The sequence below is a fragment of the Schistocerca americana genome, chromosome 1, assembly GCF_021461395.2.
Source record: "Schistocerca americana isolate TAMUIC-IGC-003095 chromosome 1, iqSchAmer2.1, whole genome shotgun sequence".
Classification (NCBI taxonomy): Eukaryota; Metazoa; Arthropoda; class Insecta; order Orthoptera; family Acrididae; genus Schistocerca; species Schistocerca americana.
In genome coordinates this window covers 930,805,987-930,829,623 of record NC_060119.1, presented here as the reverse complement: position 1 = coordinate 930,829,623, position 23,637 = coordinate 930,805,987, and the positions used below count along the sequence as shown (strand labels likewise).

Below are 23,637 nucleotides of genomic sequence, written 5' to 3'. Positions count from 1 at the left end.
GTGGTTTTCGGGCGCACAACTTCAATGGTCATTAGCGCCCTGACTACTCTAAGAATGCACCGCGAGGCACAAGTTGACAACAACAACTAAAAGGGAAAACACAATAAAAGACAGACTGACAGGCATAGGATTAAAAAACATCATCAAATGTCCTTAGCGAGGTGTGTCAAATTGATAAAACAAAGAACACGAGCAGCTGCTCGTGGGTCATCCGCTAAAATGGCATCGAAAGTATTAGGCAGGTTAAGATCGAGGCGCAGTGTGTTAAGATCAGGACAGGACATTAAAATGTGTCTAACCGTCAGCAAGTGCCCACATGGGCAGAACGGCGCCGGCGCAGCCGTCAGCAGATGGCGATGGCTGAACCGGCAGTGTCCAATTCTTAACCTTGCTAAAACGACCTCCTCCCGCCGAGAAGGGCGTGAGGAGGACGTCCAAGCCACGGGAAGAGGTTTTAAGGCCCGAAGCTTGTTGTCGGTAAGTGCAGCCCAATCGGCATGCCACAGCGACACAACGCGCCGACAAATGACCCTGCTAAAATCGGACGAAGGGACACAACAAGAAGCTGTCCGAGGCTGGAGGACCGCAGCCTTGGCCGCGGCATCTGCAGCTTCGTTCCCAGGGATACCGGCATGGCCAGGAACCCACATAAAGCTAACCGGCGTACCGACGTCCACCAGCTGCTGAAGAGAGCGTTGGATCCGGTGTACGAAAGGGTGAACCGGGTACGGATCACTGAGGCTCTGGATGGCGCTCAGGGAATCTGAGCAGATGACATAAGCAGAATGTCGGTGGCGGCAGATGTAAAGAACAGCCTGGTAGAGGGCAAAGAGCTCAGCTGTGAAGACCGAACAATGGCCATGGAGCCGGTATTGGAAACTTTGTGCCCCGACAATAAAGGAACACCCGACCCCGTCATTGGTCTTAGAGCCATCTGTATAAATGAAAGTCATGTTGTTGAACTTCGAACGAAGTTCCAAAAAACGGGAGTGGTAGACCGAACCGGGGGTGACCTCTTTTGGGAGCGAGCTGAGGTCGAGGTGAACGCGGACCTGAGCCTGGAGCCAAGGTGGCGTGCGGCTCTCGCCCACTCGAAAGGTTGCAGGGAGTGAAAAATGAAGGTGTTGAAGGAGGCGACGAAAGCGAACTCCAGGGGGTAGCAAGGCAGAGACATACAACCCGTATTGAAGGTCAAGAGAGTCGTCAAAAAGGAACGATAAGACGGATGGTCGGGCATTGACAGTAGCCGACAGGCATACCGACAAAGCAGTATATCGCGCCGGTAGGTGAGTGGCAATTCGCCAGCGTCAGCATGAAGACTCTCTACGGGACTGGTATAAAATGCTCCGATCGCAAGTCGTAAACCCCGATGTTGTATGGAGTTGAGGCGGCGTAAGATGGATGGCCGTGCAGAGGAGTATACGAAGCTCCCATAATCCAGCTTGGAGCGGACGATCGACCGATATAGACGAAGTAGGACGGTTCGATCCGCTCCCCACGACATACCACTGAGAACACGGAGGACATTTAAAGAACGGGTACAACGGGCGGCCAAATATGACACATGTGGAGACCAGCTAAGTTTCCTGTCAAAGGTAAGGCCTAAAAATTTGATTGTCTCCACGAGTGGGAGAGCAACGGGACCGAGTCGTAAGGACGGTGGGAGAAACTCTTTGTAGCGCCAGAAGTTAATACAGACCGTCTTCTCGGCAGAAAAACGGAAGCCATTGGCGACACTCCAGGAGTAAAGACGGTCAAGAGAACGCTGAAGACAGCGCTCCAGGACACGTGCACACTGCGCGCTGCAATAGATGGTAAAATCGTCCACGAAAAGGGAGCCTGATACATCAGCTGGGAGGCAATCCATTATTGGATTGATCGCGATGGCGAAGAGAGCGACGCTCAAAACTGAGCCCTGTGGCACCCCATTCTCCTGGCGAAAGGTGTCGGACAGGACAGAACCCACACGTACCCGAAACTGTCGATCCATTAAAAAGGAATGAATAAAAAGAGGGAGGCGACCGCGAAAGCCCCATGTATGCATGGTGCGGAGAATGCCCGCCCTCCAACAGGTGTCGTAAGCCTTCTCCAAATCAAAGAACACAGCCGCGGTCGGGCGCTTCCGCAAGAAGTTATTCATAATGAAGGTCGACAAGGTAACCAGATGGTCAACAGCAGAGCGGCGCCTTCGAAATCCACATTGTACATTGGTAAGTAGGCGTCGAGACTCGAGCAGCCAAACCAATCGAGAGTTAACCATTCGCTCCATCACTTTACAGACACAGCTGGTAAGCGAGATAGGTCGATAACTGGAAGGCAAGTGCTTGTCCTTCCCCGGCTTAGGAATCGGGACAACAATAGACTCGCGCCAGCATGCGGGAACATGTCCCTCAATCCAGATGCGATTGTATGTACGAAGAAGAAAACCTTTACCCGCAGGAGAAAGGTTCTTCAGCATCTGAATATGAATAGAATCAGGCCCTGGAGCGGAGGACCGTGATCGGCCAAGTGCGGTTTCGAGTTCCCGCATGGTGAATGGGGCATTATAACTTTCACAATTCGAGGAGCGGAAGTCAGGTGGCCTAGCCTCCTCTGCCTGTTTGCGGGGGAGGAAGGCAGGGTGGTAATGAGCGGAGCTCGAAACCTCGGCGAAAAAGCGGCCGAAGGCATTGGAGACAGCCTCAGGGGCCACAAGGACTTCATTCGCGACCTTCAAGCCAGAAACTGGGGAGTGGACCTTAGTGCCAGATAGCCGGCGCAGGCTACCCCAGACAACAGAAGAAGGGGTAGAACTGTTGAAGGTGCTTGTGAAAGCAGCCCAGCTGGCTTTCTTGCTTTCTTTAATAATACGACGACACTGAGCACGTAATCGTTTATAATTAATACAATTCGCCACTGTAGGGTGGCGCTTAAAGGTGCGTAAAGCACGTCGACGAGCACGTAAAGCATCTCTACATGCTGCGGTCCACCAGGGGACCGGTACGCGACGTGGAGAAGAAGTAGGGTGAGGGATGGAATATTCAGCAGCAGCGAGAATGACTTCCGTGAGGTGTGCGACCTGACGATCGCAGCTTGTGAAGGTTTGATCCTGAAAGGTAGCCCTGGAAGAGAAGAGCTCCCAGTCTGCCTTGGAGATGGTCCAACGAGAGGAGCACGGAGAGGGAGTATGCTGCAGGAGATGGATAACACACGGGAAATGGTCGCTCGAATATGTATCAGAAAGTGCATACCACTCAAACCGGCGTGCAAGTTGGGGAGTACATATAGAGAGGTCTAAATGGGAATAGGTGTGAGATGTGTCCGAAAGAAAAGTAGGGGCGCCAGTATTGAGGCAGACAAGATCGAGCTGGTTGAAAAGGTCTGCTAACAAGGAGCCCCTCGGGCAGGATGCTGGAGAGCCCCAAAGGGGATGGTGGGCATTGAAGTCTCCAGTTAACAAAAATGGTGCAGGTAGCTGAGCAATAAGTTGCATCACGTCTGCCCTGGTAACGGCAGATGACGATGGAGTGTAAACGGTACAAAAGGAAAACGTAAAAGTGGGGAGAGTAATGCGGATGGCAACTGCCTGCAGGCCGGTGTGCAACGTGATGGGATCGTAGTAAATATCATCCCGGACCAGCAACATAACCCCTCCATGAGCTGGGATACCTACCACAGGGGGTAGGTCAAAACGCACAGAGGTGTAGTGTGCCAAGGCAATTTGATCGCATGGGCGTAGCTTCGTTTCCTGGAGGGCTACGACAAGCGGACGGTGCAAGCAGAGCAGCAACTTCAAGTCCTCTTGGTTGGAGCGAATGCTGCGAATATTCCAGTGAATAAGTGCCATCGTAAGAAAAGAAAGATGAGAGAAGTGGTCACCTCGAAGGCCGCTTAGGGCCTGGCTTCGAGCGAGCACTGCCGCCGCTATCAGTAGGCGGACAGTCATCGTCCATTGGGTCTATAGGGTCATCGGCCATCTCGGGAGGATGGCCGGGAGGGGGAGCTTCCTCCGCCAGTGAACGGCCAGATGTACGGCGACCAGCGGTGCGGCCAGGCGAAACGGATGACGGCCTGGGGCGGCAGCCGCTGGGTGGCGCAAGAGAAGAAATGCGCCGTGGCGGGGAAGGAGAACTGTGCTTCCTATGCGCCTTTTTGGAAGGACGTGTAGTGGAAGTACCGGTCGAAGGCTGTGAGGTCGAGGTACGGAGGAAGTCTGCACGGGATGGTTCCTTCTTGAAGGCCCGTGCTTCTGACTTCGGTGTCTTCGTTTTAGCAGAAGCTGAAGAAGGTGCTCGTGTCTGTGGGGTGATGGGAGGAAGAGGAGACGTCGACCGCGCGATCTTAGCACTGGCCGAACGGACGACCGTGGTGCTGAAGGTCAGATCGCATGTCTGGGTTGCTACCTCCCGGGTAGTCCGAGGAGAGGCGAGGACAGTACTGTATTTCCCCGCTGGGAGCAGCGTGGGCTTCCTACTAGCCAATAGCTTGCGAGCAGCCGAGGTGGACACTTTCTCTTTGACCCGAATTTCCTGGATACAGCGTTCTTCCTTATAGACAGGACAGTCGCGGGAGGATGCTGCATGGTCACCCTGACAGTTCACACAACGAGGAGACGGAGGTGGACAGTCACCCTCATGGGCATCCCTGCCACAGGTGACACATTTAGCCGCATTGGAACAAGACTGTCGAGTGTGATTGAAACGCTGACACTGGTAGCAGCGCGTAGGTGTCGGGATATAGGGGCGAACAGAAATAACCTCGTAGCCCGCCTTGATGCGCGATGGCAGCTTAACACTATCGAAGGTCAAGAAAATTGTCCGGGTCGGTACAAGGCCATTGTTGACCTTTTTCATGACCCTATGGACAGCCGTCACGCCCTGCTCAGCGAGGAATGATTGAAGCTCCTCATCAGTCAATCCGTCGAGGGAGTCAGTATAGACCACACCACGAGACGAATTCAAAGTTCGGTGGGCCTCCACCCGGACAGGGAACGTGTACAGGAGGGTGGCCCGAAGCAGTTTTTGTGCCTGAAAGGCATTCTCAGTTTCCAGTAATAAGGTGCCGTTACGCAACCTGGTACAGGATTTGACAGATCCGGCTATGGCATCTACGCCCTTCTGAATAACGAAAGGGTTGACAGAGGAAAAATCCTTTCCGTCCTCAGTTCGAGAAACTACGAGGAACTGTGGGGCAGGCGGTAGTACTTTTGTCACTGTTGGCTGGTCACGTTTCCGTTTTTGGGTCGAAGTCGAAAGAGATGGAGTAGAATCCATTGCGGAGGAATCCCCCATGATTGCCAGCGTCTCCGATGGCGCGCTCCTTCCTTGTGGGGACCCTCTCAGAGGGCACTCCCGCCTTAGGTGAATGTTTACACCTCAGGTCACACCTCCCGAGAAACAGACGGAGGGACCAATCGGCATGGTCAGAAGGTATCAGCTCAGGCAATCACCCCTCCCCGGGCCTGGCCTTTACCAGGGGGTACGCGCGTGCCTTACATGTCTACCCAGGGCGGGGACTTACGCGTTACCCCGTCACCGGCTACGCGTGCGAACGCGTGGGTCGGCCTTCAGACACGCACAGGGAGGAAGGAAGAAGAGGAAAAAGAAGAGAGAGAGGGAGAAAGAGGACAGACTGTCTCAAACGCCGAGGCGGAGACCAGAGAAGGCAAGGAGAAGAAGGCAGTGAGAAAGCAAGGGGAAGAAGGCAATAAGAAGGCAAGGAGAAGAAGGCAATGAGAAGGCAAGGAGAAAAAGGCAATGAGAAGGCAAGGAGAAAAAGGCAATGAGAAGGCAAGGAGAAAAAGGCAATGAGAAGGCAAGGAGAAAAAGGCAATGAGAAGGCAAGGAGAAGGCAAGGGAAAGAGTAAGGAAGACAGTGAGGTGGAGAAGAGCAAAGAAAGGAACCAACAAAAGGAAGGAAGAAACGAGAAGTGAAAAAACCAAAAGGACCACGATGATAGGTCGTGGAACCGTCCGTCTCCGGACGCAGGCGCGAACTACCCCCGTGAGGGGGATGGACTCCTTTTAGTCGCCTCTTACGACAGGCAGGAATACCGCGGGCCTATTCTAATCCCCGGACCCGCAGGGGGGACCACGTAAGGTGTCCTTCCCCAAAAGGCTCATACTTCTGTAGAATTTTGAAAAATGGAGGTCAAACCCCAAGGGGGACCATCACATGGAAGGCCGAAACGGTTGAAACTCCTTTTAGTCGCCTCTTACGACAGGCAGGAATACCTCGGGCCTATTCTTACCCTGGACCCGCAGGGGGTGCACTCAGGAGGAATCTACCTTTTTCATCACATGATGCGCAGCAGTGACACCCTGATCAGAGGTATAATTGGATTTCAGCCTCGGTCAGACTGTCTAGCAGCCTGCTGTAAATAACACCATGGGAAGAATTCAAAGTCTTACGGGCCTTGACACCAACAGGATCGCCTAGGAGAAACAAGGTGGCAAGCAGCTGTGCTTGAGAATCAGAAGTAATCTGCAAAAGCAAAGCGCCATTTCGTAAGTGAGAGCAGGATTTCACAGGGCTGGCAAATGCATCAACACCTTGTTGAATAATAAATGGATTTACCATTGCGAAGGACTGACTGACTCTTCAGTACATTAGACTATAAGGAACCATGGTACAGCTGAAATGGTCTTTGAATTGGTAGCCTCATTCTGTTTACATTTAGTAGACACTTGTTGTTAAGATGGTTGGCTCATTGCAAGAAAATAATCTGTGATTGCCATTGTCTCTGGTGGTGTGCTCTTTCCAACTGGCAACCTCTTCACAAGGGGGTGCACCTGCCTTAGGTGATTATTCACACCTCCCGAACAACTGTCAGAGGGACCTATTGGCAATTTGGGAAGGTAGAGCTCAGGCACTGACCCCTCTCTGGGCCTGGCCTGTACCAGGGGGTATGTGCGATCCCTACCTGCTGGGAATTATGAATTGCTTATCACCTGTTATGTGTCAGACACGGCCCAGCCTTCAGGAGTGTACAGGGAAGAAGGTAAAGAGGAACCTCAAATGCCAAGGATAGGAGAAGGGAAACGAAGGAAGGAATAGGGGACGAGAAACAGTGGTGAGCCTGTTCTTATGTCAGTGATGGACAATGCAGAACATTCCCAGTAACACTTCAGACATGTTCTCCAAGGGTGGGGTAAAAGAATAGGGAGAGCATAGACATGCAGTACAGAAGGGAAAAGATGCTGCAAAGGCTGGGGCCCCGTGGTAGCCAGGCATGAACCCACCAAAGAGTGGCAAGCCCTCTGGGGGATTTAACTGAGGTAGACCGTCACTACATTTAATTCAGACAAACAGCTGCCAGACTTTGGGAGTATTCTGGTTATTTGTTTTGTCGAGCCATGAAGATTATTTGATGCAAGGACACATGAAAAATTTGTAGTAGAGTATTGTTAAACATATAAAGACAATGTGTAAATTGTATTGTGATACATGTTTACACTAAGGCACAGCAAATCATAGTATCCACTCCCTAGAAAATGAGATGAACTGAAATGCTTAACTGTTTTGAAATATTCCTTTACAAAAGAAAAACCCAGGAGAATTTATCTTTGTACCACTGAAAAGATAAGTTAAATAAGTATCAATGGTGCAGTGAAACAGCTGCAATTGTTAAAACTGAACAAAGCTCCAGGGCCCAATGGTATCCCTAATGGACCCACTAGAGGACAGATCTGTGCATACAGTTGAAATAAGTTCTTGGTGCATCATTCAGATTTTGATTTACAATAGAGCAACTCATGTGTTGGACACTGTCTAAAACAGCTGATTTTGTGGCCGAGTTAACCCCTGTTCTAACTATAATCTATCACAGATACCCAAACAAAAAACCATATGTTTTAACGTCCTACCGATTAGTGAGTCATTAAGAGTGATTTAAATACCTGTGAACATCTTGCCTTCGGTGTCCCTCAACGACTGCATACACGAGCTAAAATATGCTTGTTCAATAAATACAGGATACCATAATGGATTTCACTACAATGATGTAGGCCACAACTGAAGTACAGTAAGTATGTAGATTTATTCACTTCAAAACCTGTATCTTATGGGCTCATGATCAATCTTCGGTGTAATAAGCCTCGTTGTTACTACTACAGCTAACCAATGGTAGCACACACTACACGGGTGATATTAAATAGTCCAGAGGCAGTAATGTGGTAGTAATGCACGTGTGAGGTCCATTGCATTGTTCAACACTAATTCTCAACAAAGTACAAATATAAAGTCACATATCATTCTGTCTTTTGCAATATTAAGTCAAACTGTTTAAAACTCCAAAATAACTCATCACTGCACTGTTCTAATATGCTGTTTTAGATAGTGTCCAACACACGAGTCGCTCTATTGTAAATCAAAATCTGAGTGATGCACCAAGAACTTAACTGTATGCACAGATCTGTCCTCTAGTAGGTCCAACACTCATCTGCCTAATAATACTCGAGGCTGAGTATCTATGCTCTTCCTACAATGTACTACTGGCTATAATAATGCAAAACATAATTTATAGTATGAAACAGTTGAACAACATTATCAAACACACTATTATATTCCCTACTCTGCTAGAACAAGTTTAAGACATTTTTTACACACACACACAAATCACATTAATATTGAAATTTCAGAAATAAGCATTCTAACAATGCTAAACAATCAGTTATCTATATTTTGTTAATTAGGCTCAAGATTTAAAAAATGGCTCTGAGCACTATGGGACTTAACATCTGAGGTCATCAGTCCCCTAGAACTTAGAACTACTTAAACCTAACTAACCTAAGGACATCACATACATCTATGCCCGAGTCACAATTTGAACCTGCGACCGTAGCGGTCGAAAAAGGGCACACTTTACGAGAAGGGCAGTAGAAGTGATCCACAGAACTGTCATCCAAATCCTTGATATCAATTTGTCTGGAAACATCTATCATATGAAACGCAACTCCCAAACTTTTTTCTGATGACACAATGTTTTGAATCAAGGCAGTTAGGTAGATGCAGTACATACTGATTTCCAAAAAGCGTTTTGACTCATTACCCCACTGATGCTTATTGTCAAAATTATGATCATATGGGGTAAAGTGAAGTTTGTAACTGGATTGATGACTTTTGGTAGGGAGGCTGCAGCATGTTATCTGAAATCTAAAATAATCATCAGATGTAGAAGGTACTTCAGATGTGCCTCAGTGAAGTGAGGTAGGACCCTTGCTATTCATATTTTATATTAATGACCTGTCAGGCAATATAAATAGTAACCTCAGACTTTTGCAGATGATGCGTATATCTATAGTGAAGTACTATAAGAAAGGAGCTGCATAAATATTCAATCAGATGATAAGATTTCAAAGTAGAATGAAAATTGGCAACTTGTTTGAAATGTTTAGAAATGCAAAATTGTGCACTTCACAAAAAGAATTTAGTCTCCTCTAACTATAATATCAATGAGTCACTGCTTTTAATCTGCCAACTCATACAAATACCTGGGTGCAGAACTTTGTAGGGAAATGAATGGAATGGTCATGTAGGCTCAGTTGTGAGTACATCAGGTTGTAGGCTTTGGTTTATTGGTAGAATACTGGAGAAGTTCAGTCAGTCTACAAAGGAGACCTTGCAAATCACTCATATGATTCATTGTAGAATATTTCTGAAGTGTGTGGACACATACCACATAGGACAAACAGGTGATATTGGATGTATACAGAGGAGGGCAGCACAAATGGCCACAGGTTTGACCCTTGGGATAGGGTGAGAGAGACACTGAAGAAACTGGACTGGCAGACAACGAGAAACTATCTCATGAAGTTTCAAGAACTGGCTTTAAATGATGACAGTAGAAATATACTACAAGCCTGTATGTGATGCTCAAATAGGAATTTTGAGGATAAGATTAGAATAATTAGAGCATTCACAGAGGCATGCAAACACACACTCTTCTCACACCCTAAGTGAAAACAGGACAGGAAGAAACCATAATAACTGTCTCAATGGGATGCACCCTCTGCCATACACTTTACAGTGCTTTGCAGAATACAGATGTAGATGGTGGAACAATATGCAGGGATAACAATGAAAAAAATTATTGACAAAATTATTTAATTGGATAGATACATGGGGGGGGGGGAGAGATAGATAGAATAGATAGAATAGATAGAATAGATAGAATAGATAGAATAGATAGAATAGATAGAATAGATAGAATAGATAGAATAGATAGAATAGATAGAATAGATAGAATAGATAGAATAGATAGAATAGATAGAATAGATAGAATAGATAGAATAGATAGAATAGATAGAATAGATAGAATAGATAGAATAGATAGAATAGATAGAATAGATAGAATAGATAGAATAGATAGAATAGATAGAATAGATAGAATAGATAGAATAGATAGAATAGATAGAATAGATAGAATAGATAGAATAGATAGAATAGATAGAATAGATAGAATAGATAGAATAGATAGAATAGATAGAATAGATAGAATAGATAGAATAGATAGAATAGATAGAATAGATAGAATAGATAGAATAGATAGAATAGATAGAATAGATAGAATAGATAGAATAGATAGAATAGATAGAATAGATAGAATAGATAGAATAGATAGAATAGATAGAATAGATAGAATAGATAGAATAGATAGAATAGATAGAATAGATAGAATAGATAGAATAGATAGAATAGATAGAATAGATAGAATAGATAGAATAGATAGAATAGATAGAATAGATAGAATAGATAGAATAGATAGAATAGATAGAATAGATAGAATAGATAGAATAGATAGAATAGATAGAATAGATAGAATAGATAGAATAGATAGAATAGATAGAATAGATAGAATAGATAGAATAGATAGAATAGATAGAATAGATAGAATAGATAGAATAGATAGAATAGATAGAATAGATAGAATAGATAGAATAGATAGAATAGATAGAATAGATAGAATAGATAGAATAGATAGAATAGATAGAATAGATAGAATAGATAGAATAGATAGAATAGATAGAATAGATAGAATAGATAGAATAGATAGAATAGATAGAATAGATAGAATAGATGATAGAATAGATAGAATAGATAGAATAGATGATAGAATAGATGATAGAATAGATAGAATAGATAGAATAGATAGAATAGATAGAATAGATAGAATAGATAGAATAGATAGAATAGATAGAATAGATAGAATAGATAGAATAGATAGAATAGATAGAATAGATAGAATAGATAGAATAGATAGAATAGATAGAATAGATAGAATAGATAGAATAGATAGAATAGATAGAATAGATAGAATAGATAGAATAGATAGAATAGATAGAATAGATAGAATAGATAGAATAGATAGAATAGATAGAATAGATAGAATAGATAGAATAGATAGAATAGATAGAATAGATAGAATAGATAGAATAGATAGAATAGATAGAATAGATAGAATAGATAGAATAGATAGAATAGATAGAATAGATAGAATAGATAGAATAGATAGAATAGATAGAATAGATAGAATAGATAGAATAGATAGAATAGATAGAATAGATAGAATAGATAGAATAGATAGAATAGATAGAATAGATAGAATAGATAGAATAGATAGAATAGATAGAATAGATAGAATAGATAGAATAGATAGAATAGATAGAATAGATAGAATAGATAGAATAGATAGAATAGATAGAATAGATAGAATAGATAGAATAGATAGAATAGATAGAATAGATAGAATAGATGGGGGAGATGGGGGAGATGGGGGAGATGGGGGAGATGGGGGAGATGGGGGAGATGGGGGAGATAGGATAGGGGGGGGGAGATAGGATAGGGGGGGGGGGGAGATAGGATAGGGGGGGGGGGAGATAGGATAGGGGGGGGGGAAGATAGGATAGGGGGGGGGGAAGATAGGAATGGGGGGGGGGGAGATAGGATAGGGGGGGGAGATAGGATAGGGGGGAGAGATAGGATAGGGGGGAGAGATAGGGGGGGGGGAGATAGGGGGGGGGGAGATAGGGGGGGGGAGATAGGGGGGGGGAGATAGGGGGGGGAGATAGGGGGGGGGGGAGATAGGGGGGGGGAGATAGGGGGGGGGAGATAGGGGGGGGGAGATAGGGGGGGGGAGATAGGGGGGGGGAGATAGGGGGGGAGATAGGGGGGGGGAGATAGGGGGGGGGAGATAGGGGGGGGGAGATAGGGGGGGGGAGATAGGGGGGGGGAGATAGGGGGGGGGAGATAGGGGGGGGGAGATAGGGGGGGGGAGATAGGGGGGGGGAGATAGGGGGGGGGAGATAGGGGGGGGGGAGATAGGGGGGGGAGATAGGGGGGGGGAGATAGGGGGGGGGAGATAGGGGGGGGGGAGATAGGGGGGGGAGATAGGGGGGGGAGACTGTTGTAATTGGCGAGCCAATGGCTCCTCCTTCAGGCAGAAGGGTTGAAGGGGAAGGAAGAGGGGTGAAAGAAAACTACTGGAGAGGTCTAGGAAAAGGGGTAGATTCCAAGAAAATCACCCAGAACTGCAGGTCAGAGAAGACTTACCGTACAGGATGGAAAGGATAGACTGATTGTTGGGACTGCATCGGACAAGATTTGAAAACCTGAGAGCTTAAAGGTGGAAGACAGGGTAATATACAGACGGATTACTGCTTAAACATCATGCATGAGTTAATAAGATTGAAAAGATAAGTCCATTGTTCACAACATTGGTGGGAGGGGCAGTGAAAAATAGATGGGAAAGACTATAAAAGATGTAAAAAACTAAAATAGAGTGAACAAAGAAGTAGTTACTGTGAAGAAAAGCTGAAATGGAAGGAATTAACGTAAATTAAGACCAGGTGGGTGACAAGAACCAAGGACATGTTGTGCTAGTTTCCACCTGTGGAGTTCTGAGAAACTGGTGTCTGGGGGAAGAATCCAGATGGTGCATGTGGTGGAACAGGTGTTGTAATCATTGTAGAGCATACTCTGCAACAGGATACTGCCAGTTGCCAGTATACATCCTCTGCCTATGCCCATTCTTCAAAATTGATAATTTGGTGGTAGTCATGTAATGCAGAAGGCCAAACAGTGTTTACATAACAGCTGGTATATGGATACATCATTTTGCAGGTGGCTCCCCCTTTGATAGTATATGTTTTGCCAGTTAAAGGGCTGTTATAGGTGGTGGTAGGAGGATGCATAGGGCTAGTCTTGCAGTGGAACAGCCACAGGGGTAGGAGTCATGGGATAGGGAGATGGGTTCAGAAGGAGCATAGGGTCTTACAAGAATATTGTAGAGATTGAGAGGGCAATGGAAGCTATTCTAGGTGTGGTGGGAAAAATCTCAGACAGAATGGATCTCATTTCAGCGCATGACACATTCCAGACCACAATAATACTGAGTCACCAATGGTGTGCTCTGAAGTTGATTTTTAAGGAATCAGCAGTACCAGGATTGAATGGGATTGCCCAGTGAATCTGCTTTTTAACTAGGCTGGTGGGGTAATTATGTCCAGTGAAGGCTGAAGTGAGAATGGTAGTGTATTTCTGTAAAGAGTGTGCATCCAAACAAATACATTTTCCTCAGATGCCTAGGCTGTATGGGAGCAAATGTATGACATGGAAAGAATGGCAACTGTCAAAATGTAAGTACCATTATTTGTTGGTAGGTTTAACATGGATGAAAGTGTGTAGCTGGCCTTTGGTGAGGATGAGATCAACATTAAGGAAAGTGGCATGGCATTCAGAACAGGAGTATGTGAAATTTAATTGGGAGAAGGTATTCAGAGATTCCAGTAATTTTGGCAGGTCAGCCTCACCACGAATAATTATGGTAAAGATGTCATTAATGTAGCCAAACCAAACCAGGGGCTGATGAGTTACAGATCCCATGAAAGCCTCCTCCAAGCAACCCATGAGAAGGTTGGCATAGGAAGGGGCCATCCTGGTTCCCATGGCTGTACCCCTGACTTGGTTTTGTGTCTGCCCCTCAAAGGTGAAGTAATTGTTGGTAAATATAAAGTTGATTAAGTTGAGCAAGGAGGATGTCATAGGCTTGGAATCAGGTGGGCATTGACTGAGGAAATGTTCAGCAGCAGGCAGACCATGTACGTGTGTGATGTTGGTATAGAGGGAGATGGCATCAATAGTGACAAGCAAGGTGTGTTGTGGGAGTGGGATGGGCACAGATTTCAGACAATCTAGGAAATTTTCAGAATGAGATTTTCACTCTGCAGCAGAGTGTGCGCTGATATGAAACTTCCTGGCAGATTAAAACTGTGCGTCCGACAGACTCGAACTCGGGACCTTTGTCTTTCGCGGGCAAGTGCTCTACCATCTGAGCTACCGAAGCACGACTCACGCCCGGTACTCACAGCTTTACTTCTGCCAGTATCTCGTCTCCTACCTTCCAAACTTTACAGAAGCTCTCCTGCGAACCTTGCAGAACAGTTTTAATCTGCCAGGAAGTTTCAATCTAGGAAATGTTTGGTCTCTTTAATGTAGGAGGGAAGTCGTCATACTATGGGTTATAGGTGTTGGTCAACCTAGGTAGATGTACATAAAGTGGGTGCTTTGAAGCCAGCAACAGTAGGACAGCCTGATTGATTGGGTTTGTATATCTTAGGCAGAAGGTAAAAGGTAGAGGTGCATGGTTTGGGTGGCTTGGCTAAGAAGTTCTATGAATTGTGGTTTAAGTCCTTGTGACGGTCCTGAGGTTTTTTACGATGGACTGCAGGTCAGTTTGAATCACAGGGATGGGGGAATCTTGATGCCAGATGCTGTATATCTGACAGCGGGTGTAGGCCTTCGCTGACATACTCCTGTCAGTCAAGTACCACAGTGGTAGATCTTTTGTCTGCTGGGAGGATAAGGATGGAGTCATTAGCTTTGAGGGTATGTAGAACCTGGAGTTCTGTGGAGGACAGGTTAGGGTCATGTTGTAGGGACCTGACAGAAGGTTGTGAAGCAATGCTGGATGTGAGGAATCCTTGGAATGTTTGTAATGGATGATTCTGAGGTAGTGGTGGTGGATCAAGTTAGGATCGTGGTCGAAACTGTTCAAGGCTGGTTTCAATGTCAGGTTTGCTGTTGGGAAGATTTTGGGACTGGATTCCAGAGCGATATTTCCAGTTGACATTAACTATAAGGGAAAGTAGATCCATGGATGATACATAATTCAGGGGGAGGGAGTGCTTTGGACGAGAGGTTGAGAACACTACTGTTGTGACTGGTTCTTGTGACTGCGAGTCATCACTGCTCGGGGAGGCAGTGGTGAAGGCTGTGAGATGGTAAGGAGGTTGGCCAAGTTTGGTTTGTACGAGTGGAGTGATGGTTGATGATGTGGCTGTTTAGGGAGCTGCAGAGGGACAGGAAGAGAAACACCACTGAGAAGGTGGGATAGCTTTTTGAGGTGAAGTCTGGAATGTTGTTGCAGTTTGAAGTTGGCTTGGCAGATGATACCATTCAAGGAAACATGAGGGGCAGATAACTCTAGGATACTGTAGAATGAGAGAAGTCCGGTAGAGTGGAAATTGGCTGATGTATATAGGTCACAGATTAGCTGGGTAAGAGCAAGAGATTGCTGTATTTGAAACTGTAAAAGAGCCTAGTGTAGGGTAGGATTGCATCCAGAAACAGGGACTTTCTATGTTATGCCTTTTGGAGTAACTCCAAGTGACAAGCACGTTTCAAGAAATAGAATGTGGGACCTCAGTTTTGATAGTGCAAAGGCACGTTTTCAAAAAGAACAGAGGTGATATGAGATGGGATTCCGTTGTGGGAGGGGCAAAAAAGAAATAAATAAATAAGCAGATGCTGAAAAAGATAGAAAACAGAAGAAAAGAAGCTGGCAAAATTAGAAAAATTTGCACAAAAATTGTTAATAAACAGTAATGAGTGGGTGATCTATATGATACGTAAAATTGGAAAAGGAAAAAATCAATTGATAAAGTCATGAAAACAGACAAAATTTTAAAAACTGGGTTAACAGAAAGCCAAAGTAATAGGAGAAAATGTAAACTACTTAGTTTGGCAATTAAAGTGACAGACAGCATTAAAGTCAATTGGAGCAGTTTGTCACAAACAAATGCACAAAAATGTGAAAGAATTAGGTATAAACAGAATAAATGGATGGTGGAAAAGGAAATAGCTGTCAAATTTGCAAATAAATCAGTGATAGAATATGGAGAGGGGTATTGTGTAATATGTAAAATGTGGTTTAATAAAATAATGCTACATTTATGTATCTTTCAAACATTTGAAAGTATACAATTTTAAGTACATGATCTATTATTTACAGAGATCCTAAATCGCTGCACAATCAGACCTACACAATCCTGCACAGTGTTATTTTTAGCTAAAAACCAGCAGTTAATTTGCTCAAAAAATTGTGGGCAATATGAGTGTACAACCTCTGAAGAGGAGGAGGAGGAGGATATTGATGTTTAACGTCCCGTCGACAACGAGGTCATTAGAGACGGAGCGCAAGCTCGGGTTAGGGAAGGATTGGGAAGGAAATCGGCCGTGCCCTTTCAAAGGAACCATCCCGGCATTTGCCTGAAACGATTTAGGGAAATCACGGAAAACCTAAATCAGGATGGCCGGAGACGGGATTGAACCGTCGTCCTCCCGAATGCGAGTCCAGTGTGCTAACCACTGCGACACCTCGCTCGGTCCTGTGAAGAATGGGGCCCATAGTATGTACTACATGGCTGAACTGTCCCTGCCACCATGTCTTGCGGGCCAATGTGCAGGGAGTGTCCACATAGGAACTTTTCGCTGTGCAATTTTATCACTACTGGGTAAGGGCAAATACCTATTCCATGTGGAAGGATACTGCTTTTAACATGAGAAATTTATCACTTCTCATAAATTTATTATTCAGATCCTGCAATAAATCTTAACCTTTTACCTATTTAAAAGGACAGTAATGTTTTATGACCAGGAAAAATAACATCAGTGCTGTAACCTAGGTTTATTTTAAAATATGTTCTTTATGTGCTATATGCCTCTCTTTGGACTAGTTATTTCCCAGAGGGATCAGTCATTCCATTAAGAATTTTCTGAGGTTTCAATGGAAACAATTTTTTTTTTTTTTTTTTTTCAGTTAGCAGCTGTAGAATCTGAAGTTGAGCAATTTTGATATCGACAGTCCTGAACAATCTGACTAAATGCAGTGGGTGACCCAAAAACTGCCAATTGTTTCTTCTTAACAGCAATATACTTCTTCCAACTTTCACATCCATATAAAAGCAGAATATTTTAGGTAAGATGACTAATTCACAAAAGAGCAGTGCATGTTAAAAAAATTATTTCAAAAAATTTGAGGGTTGACTTACCTATACATTTAATAGCAAGTAAATAATGGCATGAACTATTGTATATTGAGAACCATTTGCACTGTTTAACATTATACTCATCACCTACACAATTAACATCAACAAAAAATCCTTTATCTGCATAATTTCGATCATGTGGTACTACTGCATATGATCTGAAACAAAAAACTGCACTGTAAGTGTTTCAGCATTGATAGCATACTTACAAGTATATTTTTAAAGTTAGTTAATTTAATACATCTGTATTACCAAATGGTGAACTTTCAAACAAAATGTATTAATGTATGAGGATACTATCCTAGCACCATTTGATAACCTCACAGACTAATGAGATCACAGATATTAGCATCCCTATTATTTAAAATCAGTTATGACTCTAATGGTTCAAAATGTATGATTCTGTGTAAATTTTGGCCAGACAGTTTAATTTTTGTACTTAAATTATATACTAATCTGTAGATATTTCCTGAACATATTTGATTACCAATTGGCTACTTTTCTGTTACTATATTTTTATTATTTGTATTGACATTTCATAACTAATTTTCATGGTACAAGATAGATACTGTCACAGTTGTCAACATAAATAACCTAAAAACAAATTCAGAACAAACAATATTGTCTTGCTTCAGTTTTCATATAAACAAAATTTTGATCATTTATAGTTTCTCTAATTTACTATCAAAAGTGAAATCAATTTTATAGGAAACAGGAAGCAGGAAGCAATTTTTCTGTATGAAGTTTCAACCTTTATTATTAACCATTAAGGCTATATATCTTTACTTAAATAACTATTTTCAGAAAATGATATGTAAATTAAATCTGAAAAAGTTTCAGTGAAGACAGCCATATTAATATTAATTAGGACTATCCTGATCTAGAATGTACTGGAAGCTGGGTTCATAACATGTACACTATTTTTTGGGTCTAAGTACATCAGGATTGTATTACGCTTTATCAGAGTGGGTTTAGCATGTGTTGAGTTTGGGACATGGGGTCTGATCAACTAAGTTGTTTTTATGGCTCAAGCAAGTTGCATCATGTATTTTTGAGCAATGTTCAATATGCGATGGTAAACAGTGTTTCAAGAACATGCAAATAAAAGAAGAAAATGCTTAAAAGCAACAATGTTCCAGTGATCGTCATTTAAATAAAGCCAGGACAAATTCTTTGCAATAGGTTATACAGGAGTGAAGGAAGCGGCTGTGACACTGAGACCAACTTTGCAAGGTAACATTTTTCAAGGTAAGTAATATTTATCTGAAAATACGATACAAGTTGCCTTACATATTTATTTTATCATTGTCTAAACTATTAGGTAGTTCAAACAATGTAACAAACTTTTGAATTATAACATGGACAATTAAAACGGATTGTTATCTTAACTACTTTATGTAAACAACCCAGGCCATGACCAAATTCCTGTTTGATTTTTCTTTCTGTCTACAACAGAATTACCTACTTTCTTAGTTAGGGATGTCATGCTTAGGGAACATTACCATGTGACTCGAAAAAAACACCAGGAAACGGAATCTTACTCTAATGCCAAATGTTATGATCCTCTTTGAGAAATACAAGCTTCTCTGAATAAATTAGCATGGATCCAGAAGAAAACTACTGAAGTGAAACCGTTTCTTTTTTACCTGTATACAGATCACTCAAATAATACATGCAGGTGAACAGGTTTAGTGCATCTAGCTGGATTTCTGTACGACCACTGACAACATATCCCATTGTCATCTCCTAATGAATATGCAGTCATGCTGTCTGACAATGCAGTTGCATATCGCTATGAATTGTCACTAGACCACAAGGAATTGCAGAATGACTGACATTTGCACTTTGCATAACGAATGGCAGCTTCTAACATTTTTGATGGCAGTTAAAAGTGAGAAGTAGGCATACAAACTGCCCACTTCTTTTATACTAGGTGACTTACATGAAAGTTGCAGCTGATCTCTGCTGGCTAGCTGACAGCTGGAAAACACTCTTGACTTTGTCTCTGTAGGATGATGCCAGGTACAGGAATATTTAAGCCAGTCTCTCTACTTGTGAAATAAGTAGCTACGTGAACTTTAATTTTTGTTAACCAGTGGTATATTTGAATTTCATACAGAATAAAATTCTCACTTTCCACATACATATACGACTTCCAGTAAGTAACTCGCTCCATCCAACATCAGAAACAAATTTACATCTACATGATTAACCTGAAATTCACATTTAAGTGCTTGGCAGAGGGTTCATTGTATCACAATCATACTATCTCTCTACCAGTCCACTCCCGAACAGCACACGGGAAAAAAATACCTAAACCTTTCTGTTCGAGCTCCGATTTCTCTTATTTTGTTTTGATGATCATTCCTACCTATGTAGGTTGGGCTCAACAAAATATTTTCGCATTAATAAGAGAAGGTTGGTGACAAATTTCGTAAATAGATCTCGCTGCGACGAAAAAGTCTTTGCTTTGATGACTTCCATCCCAACTCGTGTATCATATCTACCACACTCTCCCCCCTACTACATTTATAAAAAGATTTGGATTAATAACCATGATTCTACTTCACATTAATCATAAAAAAGGTCTTGCCTCCACCAAGGCTGGATTAAGAGTTTATTAGATTACTTTTACAACTGTTCTTGTTTCACATAATAGTCAATGACAATAGACACAGAGCTGCATAAAAACTCCATGGTTCTTCCTCAAACATCTATGGATTGCCTGACAAGCAATTGTCAGTGCCATTCAACTGCCACATCTACTTTCTTCTCACAACTGACTTTAAACCTGCACACACAATCATATGATGCACAGTAGGCAGTATTTTACCATCCCACACTTGTATCTAGAATATCATGTGATTGAGACTGTAGAAGGCTGAGTGGTTCTAGAATTTACACAGAAGTTCTTGAATCACTACATACCCATCCCCTCAGATCAAACACAAAATATTTTATACATAATCATTATGCAACTAATATCACAAAACATTTTATATTTCAACAGTATACATTTCTTTTCTTTCAATAACTCTGAGTAATCTTTCGCTTTCTGTTTTGCTATTCATTCTTATTTTACTTTGACATTAGGATATGAGCATTTACTCGTGGTTTTAGTCAGTTTTTCTAATATTTAGGAATCTTGATAAATTTCTCTCTTTTCTTTATTTTCTTTTTCAATTGAAAACTTAAGGTGTTTATGACACATGAGTAATCTATTTTATGTTCATATCTTTTGTACTACCTTTTCTCTAGTATGTACTATTATCACTTTTTTAGTTTGGAGGAACTCTGGGCGAACTGAAAGTGTTCTTTTGGATACTTATTTCTACAAAACATAATAATGCTAGTCATTCATAGAATTTATAATTTCCAGAATAATTCCTATAAAATTTGTGACTTGTCACTATACTGTCCCCTTCTTCTAAGATCAGCACTTATTCCTTACTTGTGGGTTCACCTTATGAGAGCACTTTCTTTTCATTCCATCTGGCAAGGAACCCTTTATAAAACATCCCTATTTTTTAGGCCACAGGTTGTTCTATCTCCATGTAGGTATGCCTGCCCTTTATACTTAGTGAAAGCTGGGCACACCCCCTTATCCTTTCTGAGTAGGCCTCGCTGTTCATTACCCTAGTATACATTTCTATGTATAACATAATTAAATATTTTCTGGTAAAGATATAAATCTATCTTACGTTTCACATTTATTCTTTAATACATAATTTACTCCCCAGATTCCTCCCCAACTTATCAGCTTCTATACTTTCAATAGATATTATGTCAACACATACTATTCATGTCCCACTATCCTTCAATTCATTAGAGTAGTTATTATACTGACATTTTGTATTGATCATCATGATTTAACACTCTTACTTTCATTTTCTCTCTTTGCTCATGTCTCTCAGTTTATATACACCTTTTCTTATGTATATTCGATGAACTGCCATAGCTTCCTATATGTGTGTGCATATTTCTAGATGTACCCACATTTTCCCCTACAACACTTGGCAGTTCTCACATTGTGACAGGCTTTCCAGTCTAATTGTATGTTTGTGTCTAAGTATATACTTGTGTATATGCGGATGTGTGTTCATGTAGTCGGATTCTTCAGCCTTCTTATCTAAAGGTAAGATGTAGGCTATTAGAAACCACGGAAACAAGGAAGGACTTGAATGATAGAACTTTATGAATATGGAAAGAGGGAAAAAATAGACAGGTCCTCAAACGAGAAGTAAGAAAGGAAAAAAATAGATGTGGATGCTAGGATTGAAGAAGAGAAAGAAGATATCCCCAAAGACAGGAAACCCTTCCCATACCCCTTCCCCAGGATCCCTACCTCAGGTACTTGAGTGGGATGCCGGAGGTGGTTTGGTGTTAAATAGTCTCCTACTGAACGGACTTGTCCCACCTTCACCATTGAAGTCCCCAAAGGAAATTCTAGCAACCCTATGAAAATGGCAAATGATGATGAATCAGGCACACTTGTTTGTAAGGGTTGTTTGAAATCTGTGCTGTGTGTTTTGTGTTGGTCATGATTTATCTGTTCGTGTAAATCATGCTCTTATCTACAATACCCACCCCCTTTCAAAATTTTATACAAAGCCTCCCATCTGTATAACATCTCATAAAAGGTATAAAATGCTCTATACAAAATAGGAAAGCTTTACACTATGGTAGAACAATTGTTAGGCTAGTCACATCTTATTTTATTCTCCATAAATATAATAATCTATTCAGTTTATTTTGTCTAGATATGACTTCTTTTTGGTGATTTTCTTAAGTTGTTCTCTATTTTATAGCCATACTCTGTTTTCTAAGCAATAAGACTCCAGGATACTTCTAGATTTTAAAGGTTAGATGACAATAGTTTAAGATTTTAAAGTAATTTGGTGCAGGAAGACAATTTTGGAAGAAACACCGAAAACAACTCTGGATTCGACAGTCGTCACTCTGGCCATTAACTCAATGTTCATGTTCCTGGGGCATAGATGACTCTGCCTGGGTCCCATGGATCTGATATTAACTTTTCTTGTGCACTGGCAGACCAGTAATTTTCTCTAAATTTCTTTTGAAAGTCCTCCGAAGCAGAAAAATTCTCAATATTTACTGTACCCCATTCTGAGGCGTCCCCTAGAAGGTACCCCCACAGCAAATTCAATTTTCTTAGTATCCTCCCAATGTTTTTGGTAATGATTGGTTAAACCTTTTTAAGAAATGGGTTGGATGTACATCTCTGTCCGGCTCATATTTAGGGAATTTTCTAGATAACCCTGAATTAGCCCCCTTGTAAAACAGTCACAGCTTCACTTGTTAACACCACATTAGGTGACGTTACCCTTTTTTCTACTTCATCTTTAATAAACTTAAGTTCTCTCCATAGGTCTTCTATACCCTTCCTGGTATCATAGAGTTCGGAAGAAGGAATAGGTGATGCTTTCCCAGATGTTATTCTCTCATTAACTTTTTAATTTATAATTTCTACAAATTGTTCATCCAAACTACTTACATTTATGATATCAGAGTGCATTATTCTCTTTGAAATTTCTTTCTGCATTATCTGCTCTTGTACTGACAGCTGTAATTTGCGATTAAATAATCGGTATTAATTCATTATTCTTATCTACATTCTCTTTCAAAGTATTCAATACCTGCTTTACAGCATTAAACTTAACATTACACACATTTTCAAAACATCCTAACTTTTCATTAATTTCAGATTCCACATTGTTACATCTGTTGTTTGTTGGTTCAAAAGAGGGGGGAAGGGACCAAACTATGAGCTCATCGGTCCCTTGTTCCTAATAAAACAATGCCACAAGTGCGAGAATAAAACGAACGAGACATAACACAAAATGGAAAATAGAAAGAAAGGAAAAACTAAAAGAACAAAGGAAATGCAACAAACTCTAAAAAGGACAAAAGGGGACAAGAAAACAACAGAGAAGATAGAAGAGAGTAAAACAAGAAAGCAGATTACAGCAGCTGGCCAACCATGAGAATAAAAAGGAGAAGCCAGCCACTCTGCAACACATTAAAACTGCTACCCTAAAAGCACTAGGGTGGAGGACACAGAGGGACAAAGGACATGCACTAAATCCTACATAGAAGTATAAACTCCACTCTCATAGATAAAACTAAAGCTGCTGTTGAGGTATTGTTGCCCAACACCAAAGGTAGGGAGCTGGGAAAATTAAAAATCCGCCGAAGAGCGGCTAAAAGTGGGCAGACCAGCAAGAGCAGGACGACTGTCATTTGGGAGTCACAGCAACACAGAGGTGGGTCCTCATGACGGAATAGGCAACCATGCATTAGCCATGTATGGCCA

General features: G+C 42.2%; 1 protein-coding gene across 1 annotated transcript in view; it reads right to left on the bottom strand.

Annotated features, from left to right (window-relative positions):
• LOC124615388 overlaps positions 1-23,637 on the bottom strand; it is a 226,368-nt gene that overhangs the window by 128,051 nt on the left and 74,680 nt on the right. The window contains exon 2 of the mRNA XM_047143218.1: positions 17,307-17,461. Coding sequence (XP_046999174.1) covers positions 17,307-17,461 — 155 coding nt within the window. The remainder of the gene's footprint in view (positions 1-17,306; positions 17,462-23,637) is intronic.